The following is a 13,800-nucleotide window of genomic DNA, read 5'->3' as shown; positions in this document are numbered from 1 at the left end:
TGTGCCAAAGTCACAAAACAATCCAAAATTCAAACCCAAAATGTCTGTTGTTGTATCACCTTCCCTAAAATAAGGTAGTACTCACTTTAGTTTCCTTTATTTTTACAAATATTGCACAAGAATATCTTTCAAATGTTATCCCTTTGATCCAATTAAAGAACAGAACCGGATAAATATCTATTAGATGGGAACAATCAAAGGGGAGGAAGGAAAAGTCATTACTGTTAAAGAGCATTACTTTGAGATGTCATTATTCCAAACATCTTCCTAACAATATTAAAGTACTCATGAAATGGCTGAATTTGAGAACTTGCTTGTTCTAAGCAAAAGAACTATATATAGCCCACCTATATAATACTGTCTTCAACTGTCGAATCCACAGATTCACATTTTAAGTATTGTGTCTTGGGCAGGCTTTTCATCAAGTGTCTTTTTCATCAACCAAATGTTGTCCAAGTGATGGTGTTTATTACATTTTCAGAAGCAAAAAATTTATGAGCTGACAGTTCATGAATCTTGGATCAACAAGTAGGTCTTTCTTAGAAAAGCATTTGTTATTAATCACTTAGATGAGAAACATTCAACTCATCACTGAGTTCCTTGGTAATACTAATTTTTAAAAACTGTAGATTCCAGAACTTGTTTGCAAGCTGGGAATTAACTGCCACTAAAAAACATTTCTAACTTCTTTAATGATGTCCCAACTCATTAGACAATTCAAAATAAGTGAAATTCTAATACAACAAAACTTGGGCAGTTCCTGCTAATTAAATGCAATAGGATCTTTCCTAGAACTTACAACTGATGAACAACATGCATATATAGGTCAACTCATTGCAAAAAATCTTATTTTGGTCTTACTTTATAAATTAACATTTGGCTGACTAGCCTTACGTGCTCTACCTTTGGTTACCACGGTAAGCCCATTTTTATCTGGAGAAAGGAAAGTTCACAACACGTCTTGTCAAAAGAAATCCACAAAAGCTTACATACTGAAACTTTTTAGTAACCTATTTCAAGGTAAACAAAAGTGCACGTATGATACAAAATGATCTTACTGATATCAAATCAGCTATATTCATCCATGTGGCTCTGGTAACTAAGATCCACATTGCAGGAAAGAATAAGAATAGAAAAAAATAATTAGTGAAATGTGCCAGTATATAAAACTCTGTTCTATATATTACTATTTATATCACATTATATCTTACCAGAAAACACAAAACTAAACTGCTATTGCACAGCAACTTTCACAAAGACATGTTTTTCATAATTATAGACTAGAGAAAAAATGACTGGTTTCATACAAATGCACCTAGTAAAATGGAACTGCTGACATGGTGGCCAAGCACACTGTTCTTCCCACACCAAATTCAAATTTGTACCACCTAAAAATATCAAAGCTGATATTTCTCCTTCAGTGCATTTTACAAATTAAATACCACAAACACTAACGGTCCTGTTTTCAAGGAGAATTGAAAGAATGGAGTGAATTCTCTAAAGTTGAAAATGATTTAGATATCAAGATTAACTCTTAGAGTAATGGAAGCAGAAACCCTTAGGCCACAAAAATAGAAATTAGCAATGGCATGTATCAGGGACAGTGAGAAGACCAGACTGAAGCCAAAGGCTTCGTTCAAATAGGGGACTTTGGCAAGGATCAAGCAGATGGGATGAAATCTGTGTTTTATAAAGATTAGAATAAGAATGTATGCAACGTAGAGCTGTGAAACAATAAGCAGCAAGTCCAAGTGAATGACCACAAGCAGTAGTGAAAGGATGTTTATAATTTAGCATTTGGGAACCAATAATCTAGGACAGCAATAACAGCTTATAATCAGAAAATGAAGTCAAAGTTGTGTCCCACATGTCACTTTTATTCTAGAAAACATTAAAAATTAGGTAGTTCTAAAGGACAAGCAGTTTCAAAAGGATGACAAACTCTGGCTTTGAGCATATTGAAACTGACAGCAGGCTGCGAGTGGTGGCTCACACCTGTAATCCTAGCACTCTGGGAGGCCGAGACTGGCGGATTGCTCAAGGTCAGGAGTTCGAAAACAGCCTGAGCAAGAGCCAGACCCCTCCCTACTATAAACAGAAAGAAATTAATTGGCCAACCAATATATACAGAAAAAATTAACCATGCATGGTGGCGCATGCCACTGAGTAGTCCCAGGTACTCAGGAGGCTAAGGCAGGAGGATTGCTTGAGTCCAGGAGTTTGAGGTTGCTGTGAACTAGGCTGATGCCATGGCACTCACTCTAGCCTGGGCAACAAAGACTCTGTCTCAAAAAAAAAGAAACTGACAGCAGTTTTTGGTCCCTAAAAACTTAAGCAGTGTTTATTCTTAATGTAAAACTGTCAAAGTAAAGCTACAGAAACTACATTGAACTAACAGAGAACCCAGGAATTCTACCAAAAGAAAAAAAAAAATAGCTGAGGCTTATTAGAATTTCCAAGGACTCTACTTGTTTTTTAACTTAGCAGACATCTGAACTCCCATCATTTTGACTCTTTAAAATTTTCTCTCTCAACACTTCAACATAAATATGCCAAGAATCACCTATTTTACAATAAAAAATCTATGGTGGAATTAATCTAAATGGTCCAATGACATTTAATTCAATATTATAAAGGCAGAACTATTTCCCTTTCCCATCAAACAGCAAATGCTTACCTTTCCATTCCCCTTTATTTCTGTCATTTCCATTTCCTATACTTCAGACTTTTTATATTTGTACAAAATACCTCACCAGGTGCCATACAACTTTAAAAAACAGACTATTGAACTTTATTACCGAAAAGACACTACATAATTTATTCCTTTCTGGAAGGGACTACAACTATCTACAATGTCACTGAAGTTTCTTATACTGTGAAACATACCAAAAGCCACAAAAGACATGTAAATATATATCACCTTTACAAAGTGCTGAAGATATATAACACTGTAGAACCCTTTGGAGAAGTCCTTATTCCAATAAATGAGCTGCCTAGTGATTTTCAGCATAAAAACTAATTCTAGGCCAGGCGCAGTGGCTCAAGCCTGCAATCCTAGCACTCTGGGAGGCCAAGGCAGGTGGATCACTCAAGGTCAGGAGTTTGAGACCAGCCTGAGCAAGAGTGAGACCCCATCTCTACTATAAATAGAAAGAAATTAATTGCCCAACTAATATATATAGAAAAAATTAGCTGGGCATGGTGGTGCATGCCTGTAGTCCCAGCTACTTGGGAGGCTGAGGCAGTAGGATTGCTTGAGCCCAGGAGTTTGAGGTTGCTGTGAGTTAGGCTGATGCCATAGCACTATAGCCTGGTCAACAAAGTGAGACTCTGTCTCAAACAAACAAACAAAAAACCCCAACAAATTCTATACAGTAGTTTTATCACATTGACTGCTATATTAGAAAAGAAAATTTTTCCCTGGGGCCTTGGTGTTTTATTAGGAAAACACAATAAAAACTTTGAAAACAAAGCAATCCCTTCTAATTTAATAAAAAATTTGTCATTTTTTATTGTCTTCTGTGTGTGAGTTACATCCAACTTGAAAAATAATTCTTGGATTCCCAATGTGAAGAGACATTTGAGAGTTACATATGCTTCATGAGGCCCTGGTCTCAAAACTAACGTGAGTTAAACACAACTCACATGGCAATTAATGTGTTAAAGCCAAAGGCACACATTAATATATTCAGACTAGGGAAGACCTAAAAGCTGCCTGGTTTTCAATCTTGCTTCTGTTTAGTGGCAGTTCTATAAGCTGCAGATAAAAATCAGTGCCCTGAAACCACACCTTAAAACTGCCCTGGGCAAATAAAAATGTAGGGCAGCATAACAAAATGGAACTCAGTCAAGTTAACTGATATCATTATTACAACTACTCAGTTACTGTGGCCAACTGTTAACAAATGTTAGACACACAAGAGTTTACTGCTTCCTCTCCTACTCCTCCTATAAAGCCATTTTTTGCCTCTACTAGTGGTTTTCAAATTTTGAATGAAATCTTTAAGAATCTGATGGCTGGCATGGACCCTCTGCCCCAGAATTTTAAAAGCTTCTTGACTTTTAAATCCCATTCATGAACTGTTTGATTTAAAAGACCCCTGTACTACTTACAGGCAGGCCTGTCACTGCTTTTGAACAGAACCCCAAAGCTCAAATACACACAAAGTAGTCAAGGTATTTTACCTGATTCTCATTCTCCACAACCCTACAGGACAGTTATTATTCCTATTTGACCTCAGTTTTCTGAGAGATTGAGTGATTTCCTTGGGCTATGCATCTTCAGCAAAACTATAATGTATCTCAAAATCTTGAGCTCTATTATACTTTGGCATACTTCTTTGAGTTTGAATTGATTTAATATGTATCTCCTCATTTTTTCATTTCATTATCATTTACAAGATAAAAAACTGCTCAATTTTTTGCTGTATCTTTAAAGTTTATAGAGAAGAGGTACCAGTGTTGAGTCCCTCCCCCACTACTAAGAGAGCTTTTGGTCTAAGCATCTGGCAGGAAAGGCAGATTGCATTAGTACGCATATTGTAATTTCAAATTAACAGCACAAGAAAAGAACCCCAAGTTCTTTTACATAATAAAAAAATCTATTTTGTGAATATGCCAGTGACCATTTCCCATGGTAATGCTTTATAACTCTTGTAACAACAAGTAACTTGCTTGTTGTTTGCTTACTAAATGTTATAAATGAAACACCTGATAAATGCACATAACCAGAATGGGCTGCTAAAAAAGCTCTTCATACTAGGTGCATGACAAGTGAGACAAAAACAAATAAATTAATTAAAAAAATAAAGAGCTGTTAGAAAACCTCAGAATTCTGGAGACTGAGTACTTTCTGTAGGAAGAAGGAAGGTATTTTCTTAGCTATTATAAAATATGTGCTTAATATAACAAAGCCTCCTTCATCACTGATGCCATCATCCAACAACACTAATTATATTCTGCAAAGAGATTATCTGCTTATTTTTCTCAAATTAAAAAAAAAAATCCAAGTTCAAAAAAAGCTATAGTAATAAAAAGTTGTGATTGTATTTTTATCATGTAAAATCTTAAGATACGATTTAAGTATTAAATTACTTAGCGGTCCTCAAGTGTTTCTGGCACCAGGGACCAGTTTTGTGGAAGGCAAGGGGTGGGGTGGAGGGCAGGGGACACAGATCAAGCTTCCCTGGCCACTCACCTCCGGTTGTGAGGCCGGTTTCTAACAGGTCTGGAGCAGAACCCAGGACCTGTCAGAGGACAACACGGGGAGGGCAGACTCAGACCACAGCTCTTACTAATCATTAAGTACAGTGGCTCAAAAATTTTCTCTCTGGTAGAAATACCAGTTTCACTACACTTTATTCTTCCAGTTTACTAGAAAGGAGAATAGGAATTTTATGCAAGATGCTTCTTCCAGAGTCAATGTGATCTCTGAAAAAGACTGTAGGAAAAAGCCCACTCATAGGTATCCGTAAATACCAAATTTTCTCAAGTTAAGAAGCCATGAAAAACTAGCAGTGCTGCAGATCTAATTCTTAAGAAGCCCTACTGCTTGTTTATTTAACAAATATTTGAGCATCTACTATATACTCTTGAAAGACCAAGGCTGGAAGCAAAAGCTTTTTTGGAATTCTCTAAGCCACTTGTATGTTAAATGAAAGTTTCCTTACCAAAGTGGAAATTTCATTTAGACTTTGTATATGAAGACAGTGTTATTCTAGAGGGGAACAACATGAGTAGTTACCAGTATAAACCTCCTTAATAATTATGTCAACAAAAAGCTATTTAGAGATTGATCTAGTCATTCTCACCCACTGGTTCTATGCAGTAATATTTTTTCTTGATAAGGAAACCAAAGGGAAGCAAAGTTAAAACTGCTACAAGTCTTAGGAATAGGAGAATCCTCACAATGACAGGACTTTTATACTTTGTGTGTGGAAAACATGCAAATACCTACCTGGAGTTGTAAATAAACTTAATAGAAGGTAATGTTACTACATCCCCTTTCATTCCTAAAGTTCACTTTTGTCTTTAGGGAAATTACAACTTGTAACATACCCTTTTAAAGCCCCAATAAGAATTACTTGATCTATTAGATGTAATAATCAGGGGAAGAACACCAGACTGAACAGAACTCAATAACGTGTACATAGATACTAGAGTAATGAGAGCAAGAATAAAAAAAACAACATTATAGAAAAAAATAACATTTTCAATTTTTAAATATTCCCATTACCTTAGCAAATCACAAAATAGGCATTTTTCATTTAGCCTCAATAAAAGCATAATTTCTTTTTTCAATTTATAAATAATAGCTCTCACTATACTGCCCCCAAGACAGATGCCACATAAAATTCTGTGACTGAGCCCAAATTATAGGATTTTAAAAAATCACTTTAAAAGACAGCCTGAAGAAAATACTATTTGAGAAAAATACAATTCAGGAACTGAAGGTTTTCCATTAGTTAAAACTAGTGTAAAGTAATCATAATAATCCATCACAACTTTAACAAGAACCCCAAACCTACAACCACATCAGAAATAATCCTACTGCTCATTACAGTAGTTCTTTCACGAACAAGGTTCAAATACAAAGTACTGCACACCTGGATTTTCATACTGAGTCTCAGATTCTGTAACCTGTCCAGAGAAATTGGGATACTGCCCGTTTACATGCCAAAACCCTGTCATACTGAGATTCAATGTGTAACTTGAAGTCCTGTGATGTAGGTGTAATCACTTAATAAAACCACTTTAAATACTATTCCAAAAACTCCTGGCTCATTAAAAAGGGAAAGTATTCAGATATATAGGATGTTATATACTAATTGCTGGATCTTCTAATATTTTATCCTAAATTTAAGTTTTTTTGGATCAGAAATCCGTAATTTGTAAGATAGAGTAAAATTAATCAAAATGTAATGTTTCATTCTTTAAAACTTTTATTAGAGAAGCACAGGGTTTCAACACAGTAGGTACTGAATGCTTAAAATACTTCTTGATTGAACCTGGAAAATCAAGTTTCAGTTATTTATAACTTTTCATCATGGTTGTCAGTGTTCAAAATTGACTTCGAACACTTAAATTCAAGAGGCAGAAGCAACTGTGAGGCCAGAGTTTTCTGCATGGGTGACTCATTAACATTATTGAGGCTAATCCAGAGAAGTGTACTATGTCTACAATGAGTCTCCTATTACATCTCTCCTGAATACAACAAAATATGTAAAATTCCTGTATCCACACATGTGCATTTAAGATAATCAGCTCTAGAACTAGTACAAATATTCTAACTGTAACTAAAATAGTAATACTATTAGTTGATCTTTTCAATGATTAAAAAATATACCACCAAACTCTATTATTTTTAGCAAAAGTGAACTGTTTGATAATCATTGTTGCATTTATTTTACACAAATTTATTATCTATTATTGTCTTAACATCTTTTAGTAATGGCACCCCGAAGACTTCTAAATTTAGAACACTCAATTTTTAGAAGGAAAAGAAATACCAAAGAAAGAAAAAGTTGAGAGTAATGTAACTGATACTCATTGAAACCCTATAATGAAGCTAGACTAAATGTTTGATTCTCACCAGTACATCATTGCAGATATCTCTTAGCTCGGTCTCAATTTTCTCTCTGTATTCTCGAGCCATCTGCTGTTTTTTCTCAGCACCTTCCGTCTTTTGCTCAATACTTGAGACGACCCTCCAAGATGACCTACGGGCTCCTACAACATTCTTATAAGCAACTGAGAGAAGATTCCTCTCCTCATTGGACAATTCAGCTCCTTGCTCAGTTACAGACTTCATGCAGGCTGCCATGTCATCGTATCGTTCAGCCTGCTCGGCCAGTTTGGCCTTCTGAACCAGCTCATTTTTATCCATGACTGGATGTTCTGCAGAGGGAGGGGGAAAAAAAAGGAGTATTTAAATACTTTTTCCCATCAAAATAAACAACCTCAAAATTATACCTGTGGTAAATAAACTTTATTAACACCTTGAATCTAACTGCCCGCAGACAATTCTTCACATGAGGAATGAAAATGCAGCCTTCACAAAAGGATGATCTTTTGAAAAGGAAGAAAAAATAGCATACTCAGCATGCAGAACAAAATTTACAGCCATTAACATCAGTTTAGCAAAACTAAAATATCATTACCTCATCTCTGTTCAGAAAATCTTAATTTTACATAAGGCCAAAACATATTTGGTCAAAAGGCTGCCTTAAAAACCCCGTATCTTACTTTGCCAAAAAGTCAACTTGTTTCCAGTATCACAAAGTGATCAAAAATTAAGCAGCTTTTACCCGTTTAGAAAAAAGATGCCTACACAGAACATCAGAATTTCTATCATACTTCCAGAATCATGATTCATGTAATTTTAGTATAATTCGTATTTTTACTTTTGTAATACGTACTCTGGTCGGGAATGATTACTTTTTAGTTGGTATCACCCCCACCCCTAAATCTACTGATCTCTGTAATATTTGCCAGCTGATCAGAGCATGGCAATTTTACAGGAGAATGACAAAACTGTTTGTTCTTAGATATTCTGAATATACAACCACCACCAAGGATCAATATCTAACTGACCCTAAGGCCTCATCTATGCATATTTTGTTGTATGCACACATGCTTAAAACAATCCACGGGTCCTGGAACTTCAACTCTTTATCTTTAATATCTGTGAGGACCAAAATATGTCACATTGGAAGCACTTAATCTACAAGTGTTTCCAATGTCGACGATCCAGTTTAAATGTAAAAATACTGCATTTTGCTTCTAGTAGTCAAAATTTAAAGTTATCACTCAAGTTGTCATTCACCATGACACACTTAATTCTCTTTTCCCTCATTTTTTTTCTTTTATGTACCTTCCTAGGCAGTCCTGAGTCATCTTTCCTTCATTTTAAAGTTCCCTAGACTTTTCAATTTACCTCGGCTACATTTTCCTTGAAAGATCCCTCTTCAAAGGTGCTAAAACAGCACAAAGATACTAACCCATAGTGTTAACCACGGAATAAACGATTTTAAAAGAAAATCGCCTAAAGTGCACTTTTTAAATTAAAAGGTGAACAGAAGAGCCATTGTCACCCACCATGGGAACTGACTCCCCGATATCAATCATATTTACCTTTCCAGGGAAATCCCACAGTACTTGTTCTTTTTTTAACCAAATGAGAATAGGTCCCCACCATTTAAACAAGTAATCAACTAGCCTGGGAGACGTACTGTTTCAATGCATAAAAGTATTTAAAATTTGTGATTGCGTATCTCCCTCTTGTCTCGAAATCAATTTTTCCCCTAGGAACTCAAAAATGTTCTCCGGTTAATGCTGGTTTTAACGAAAAATGATTTAAAACCAGTACAAAGGTTTCTCACCCCGACCGCTTCGGTTCAAGGGGAAGTGGATAAGGTTTCTTACAGACTAGCTAGTGCTCCAATGGGGCCTCGCCTCTATATTGCGGGGAGGACTCGCCGCACCCATTTAACCCGTAACTGACTTAAGACGTCGGGAAGGGGGAATCGGAAACCCGCAGACCGTGACTTTAAAGCGCAAATCCTCGGGTCTGCGCCATCCGCAGCCACCCCCACCTTGGCTCCGCCCAAGCTAGTGCCTCCGCACAAGTCCCCGACTCTCCTCCTTTGTCATGGCGGATCTGTGTCAAGGAGCCCAACCTACTGCTGAGTGTTAATTCCCCCCCACCACCACCAGAGCAAGAGGGAGGAGCAGCCCGCGCCCCCGCCCAAGCGGGGGTGGGGAGGGATGGAGGGAAGCCGCCTGCCCGACCCGGGGGCACAGACGCCAGCTCCGCCGCGGACACACCCCGCTCTCCTACCCCACGTCTTCCCCGCCACCGATCCCCACGGGTGCCCATTTACAGAGTCTATAAGGGCCCGACAGCTGCAGCCGGTGGGGGAGGGGAACGAGCGGGGCCACCACCGGCTGTTAAGCTCAGGCTCCCCCGCCCCGCAAAGCAGGATATGCATCCCAAAAGGCGCAGGGACTACGTAGGTCTAGCCCCTCCGGTAGGACAGCTAGCGACACGGCCCGCGGGCTTCCCCATCCCCGACTCTACCCCCACCCTAGGCCCAGAACCCCCATCCGCACCTCCCCGCCAATTCACAAATAGTGAAAAAAGTCAGCCCCCTCCCCCACCCCAATAGGGTAAACTCAAGTCCTTCCTCCCACGGCCTGGCCCAGGAAATTCAGCTCTAGGTCCCTAGCGGGCCCCACCCCATAACCTCACACCCATAGAGGGCTCCGCTCGGCGCCAGAGCCCGGCCTCGCCCTGGTCTACCTGACGGGCACCGCCTGGCCGGGCCTGGGCTCGGGCCCGCTCGCGGCCGGGTCCTTCCCGCCCGGCCCGGCTCCCCCGGCCCCTCCCCGCCGCCGCCTCCCGGGGTGGGGGAGGGCTGGGCCCGCCGCCGCAGCGCCGGGCGCGGAGGCTGCGCCGAGCAGGGGAGGGAGGAAGGGGGAAGGGAGGGGGCGAGAGGAGGGAGCGGGGAGGGGGCGGCCTCACCTGCGCCACTGCAATGCCCGCCGCCGCCGCCGAGTCATTATCTCGGGCGGAAGCGGAGAAAGGCGGCGAGGGGGAAGGGGGTGGGAGCCCGCAGGGGCAAGGGTGGGGACGGATCGCGGCCGCTGGCGCCCTGGCTCTGCCTCGCCCACCCTCGGGAGCTGGCGACTGGGGGATCCGCGGGGATCTCGCGTGTGGGCGCCCTTTCCACCCCGGGGAGCGGGAAGGGGAAACGGGCACCGATCGGGGCCAGGCGTCGATCCGGAAGCAAGTAGCCGGAGGAGGCCGCTAGCCGCCCGCCGGAGTCCAGCGGAAAAGCCGCCGCCAGTGTCCGCCTGAGGAGACTCCGCCTCAGCCCGGCGCCGCTGCCGCGGGGGGAGCCGAGCCGAGGGGACGTGGAGCGGGGATGGCACCCACGCGTGTGGAAGACTGGCCGGGGACAGGAAAGAGTGGGGCGAGGCGGCGGCCAGGCTCCTTACCTGTGTCCGGAGTGGGTGGCGGCGGGCGGACGGACGGGGGCTCAGCAGTCTCTGGGCGGCGGCAGCGGCGAGGCTGAGACTCTGTCCCTGGATCTCGCTGCTCACAGGCTACAGCCGCTCCGCAGACACGGGGTTTCCTCCAATCACCAGCCCCGGCAGCAGGGGCACCACACGCACGATGACGTCAAACGCTGCTATGGCAACCGTTGATTGGTGCCCACAGCTCTCGGGGCCCAGCGCAACCGCCGCTCCCCAGTGCGCGCGCCCTGCCCGCCCGCGCTAGAGGGCGAGCGAGGGAGCGCGCCTCCTCGCCCGCTACAGACACTCCACCCGTCCCGCTAGGCTTCCAACTTCTCTACTCTTGTCCCAAGTGCAGCTGGGCAGGAAGCCGCTTTTTTATTTTCCTCCCCACCGCTAACCCCCTTCTTCGCCTTCCCCTTGGATCCTCGACGCCCTCTTTCTTTCTCCCCCGCAACCTCTGACAGCCCACTCTTCCTCCACGCCTACGGGAAGAAAATTTCTCCCCACCCCCACCTTAGCTTTCGTTCAGTCCGCCTGCGCCTGCGCCAGTCACTCCCTCTAGAAGGGGCTCCGGTTCAGCCACATCCGGGACCTTTCACATTCCCCCCACCCCCTCCCCGCTGCCTGGCCTGGCCCGCCCCGCCCTCCGTGCTTCGCGCTGGTAACTGCCCCAGGGCAGTCCCGGGGCAGGATTACGAGACGGCTCGGCAGCCCGGGCATTATGATCAGGATGGGGCGGGAGGGGGGGGCAGGGCGCGGTCAGACGGGGAGGGAGTGGCGGTGTGGCGCGCGGCCCCCGCCCGCCGCACCCCTGCGCCCGGCTGGGCCGACCTGGGCGCGCGGCCCCTCCCGTCCTCACTCCCGCCGCTCCGGCTTTACCTGCTGCTGGGGGAAGCGGCCTTAGACCTTTTAAGGCTCGGAAAAGACAGTGAGGCGACCGGCCCTGAGCGGCGGGGAGGTTTTCCAATCGGTAGCTTGGGATCTGCGCGCAGTGACAGCCGCGAGGGGACAATGGGTGGGCGCCGAGGTGGGCCGGGCGGAGCCGGCGGGAGGTGAGGCTCGGGAGGAGGTTCGGCTTTCGGAAAGCCCACAGTTCCCCAGGGGAAACACGGCCTTGTTAGATGGAGGCTTGGAGGTGAGCATGGAAGCCTTAAGAGGAAGAGAGGCTAAGAAACAGGCCCGAACGCAATCATTCGTTGTCTCGTAGGCTAGGTTTTCCTAGCCAAATAAAGATTTCACTTGAAGACCTCACAGTGCAGTGATTTAAAACATAAAGATCTTTACCTTTATGTCTCCTGGAAGCAAGGTTTGAGGTTCCCAGGGCCCCGGTTGACCCAGCTGGCGATGGGAGCGGGCCACAGGCGGGGTGACTAGAGGAGACGGAGGTCAGGAAGAGGGGGATGGAGAAGAGCGGAAATTGCAGGTGCCTCAAATGGTAGGGCCTCCACCCAGTCGACTTAAGGAAGTCAAAGAGCTATATTCAGTGTGAAGTCTCTCTGCCCCTTTCCCCTTAAGTGTGTTTGAGCTAAGAAAAGGCAAGTGCTTGGATGACCTGCAGAACCACTGGTTAACAGATATGGAGTGTTTATAGATAGCAGTGAGAGAACTTGGAACTCTTCCTCTTACCGCAGCGTAAACTCCACCTAGGCCTCATTGAATTTTCCAACATATCTTTATTGAGCATCTACAAAGGCCTGCACTAAACCCAACTGACAGAGAAGAGCCTCAGCCTCAAGTTCTGTAGAGCAGCAACCTTTTTGGCACCAGGGACCAGTTTCATGGAAGACTATTTTTCCAGGGAGGAGGGATGGTTCCGGGTTGATTCAAGTGCATTAGGTTTATTGTGCAGTCTCTCTGCTAATGATAATCTGTATTTGCAGTTGCTCCCCAGCGGTAGCATCACTGCCTCAGTTCCACTGCAGATCATCAGGCATTAGGTTCTCATAAGGAGCAGGGAAACCTAGATCCCTCCCTTGGGCAGTTTACAGTAGGGTTCCTGCTCCTGTGAGAGCTGATCTGACAGGAGGCAGAGCCTATTCCGAGCTGCTGTGAATAAGGATAAAGCTTGAAGCTCCTATAGCTCACCTCCTACTGCTCCCTCAGCTCCTGCTATGAGGATCTTCCACTGCTCACCTCCTGCTCTGTGGCCCAGTTCCTAACAGGCCAGGGACCCATATAGTCTGCTGCCTGGGGGTTGGGGACCACAACTCTAGAGGATTTCAATTTTCAGTAATAGACATAAAATGATTCCTCCCTCTACCAGAACTTTGTCTTTTCTATGTGATGGATACAATGTCTGGACCACAAGACTGTTGTATCAATGACTTTTTGCCTTAAATGACAGCTGCATTTAGATAGTAGAGATCACAAGGAGAGTTTCCACTGACCAATTTGATTTCAGTGTTTTTATTTTTTTCTAAGTTTCTGCATCAGCATAAATTCATAGTAGGTTGAATGGATGAACAAATTGATTAGGGTTTCATTTCCAAGATTAATTCAACTTGCTTTGACTCCCAAGTAAATTCTTTTAGGGAGTGACTCACTTAACATGACTAATATTTCAAAAGCTGTTTTTTTACTGTTGTTTCCAGCTTTGTAGTAGGCACCAGAAATTTGACAGAAGATACTAAGTTAAATTTTTTTTAAAATGGAAACTGATGTTCCTTTAAATATATTTCTCAAATATAGATCTATGTAAAATATATGCCTTTTGTTTTAGAGGAACTTTAGAGATTTTTCTGCATAAATAAATTGTGGAAATACTATAAGAAACAACTAAGT

General features: G+C 43.1%; 1 protein-coding gene across 4 annotated transcripts in view; it reads right to left on the bottom strand.

Annotated features, from left to right (window-relative positions):
• YWHAZ (tyrosine 3-monooxygenase/tryptophan 5-monooxygenase activation protein zeta) overlaps nt 1-11,168 on the bottom strand; it is a 32,079-nt gene extending 20,911 nt beyond the window's left edge. Inside the window, exons 1-3 of one of the 4 annotated variants that reach the window (XM_012762045.3) lie at nt 10,999-11,168; nt 7,998-8,067; nt 7,592-7,896 (exon numbers count right to left, since the gene is read on the bottom strand). In XM_012762045.3, the coding sequence (XP_012617499.1) occupies nt 7,592-7,885 (294 nt within the window). In that variant the 5' untranslated portion in view covers nt 7,886-7,896; nt 7,998-8,067; nt 10,999-11,168. Of the gene's footprint in view, nt 1-7,591; nt 7,897-7,997; nt 8,068-10,300; nt 10,378-10,522; nt 10,543-10,998 lie in introns of those variants that run through there. The other 3 variants (XM_012762041.3, XM_012762046.2, XM_012762048.3) reach the window with 3 other exon arrangements.
• Between the last annotated feature and the right edge of the window lie 2,632 nt (nt 11,169-13,800).

The sequence above is a fragment of the Microcebus murinus genome, chromosome 7, assembly GCF_040939455.1.
Source record: "Microcebus murinus isolate Inina chromosome 7, M.murinus_Inina_mat1.0, whole genome shotgun sequence".
NCBI lineage: Eukaryota > Metazoa > Chordata > Mammalia > Primates > Cheirogaleidae > Microcebus > Microcebus murinus.
The sequence above is the reverse complement of the archived record's forward strand: the minus strand, read 5'-3'. Positions and strand labels throughout refer to the sequence as shown.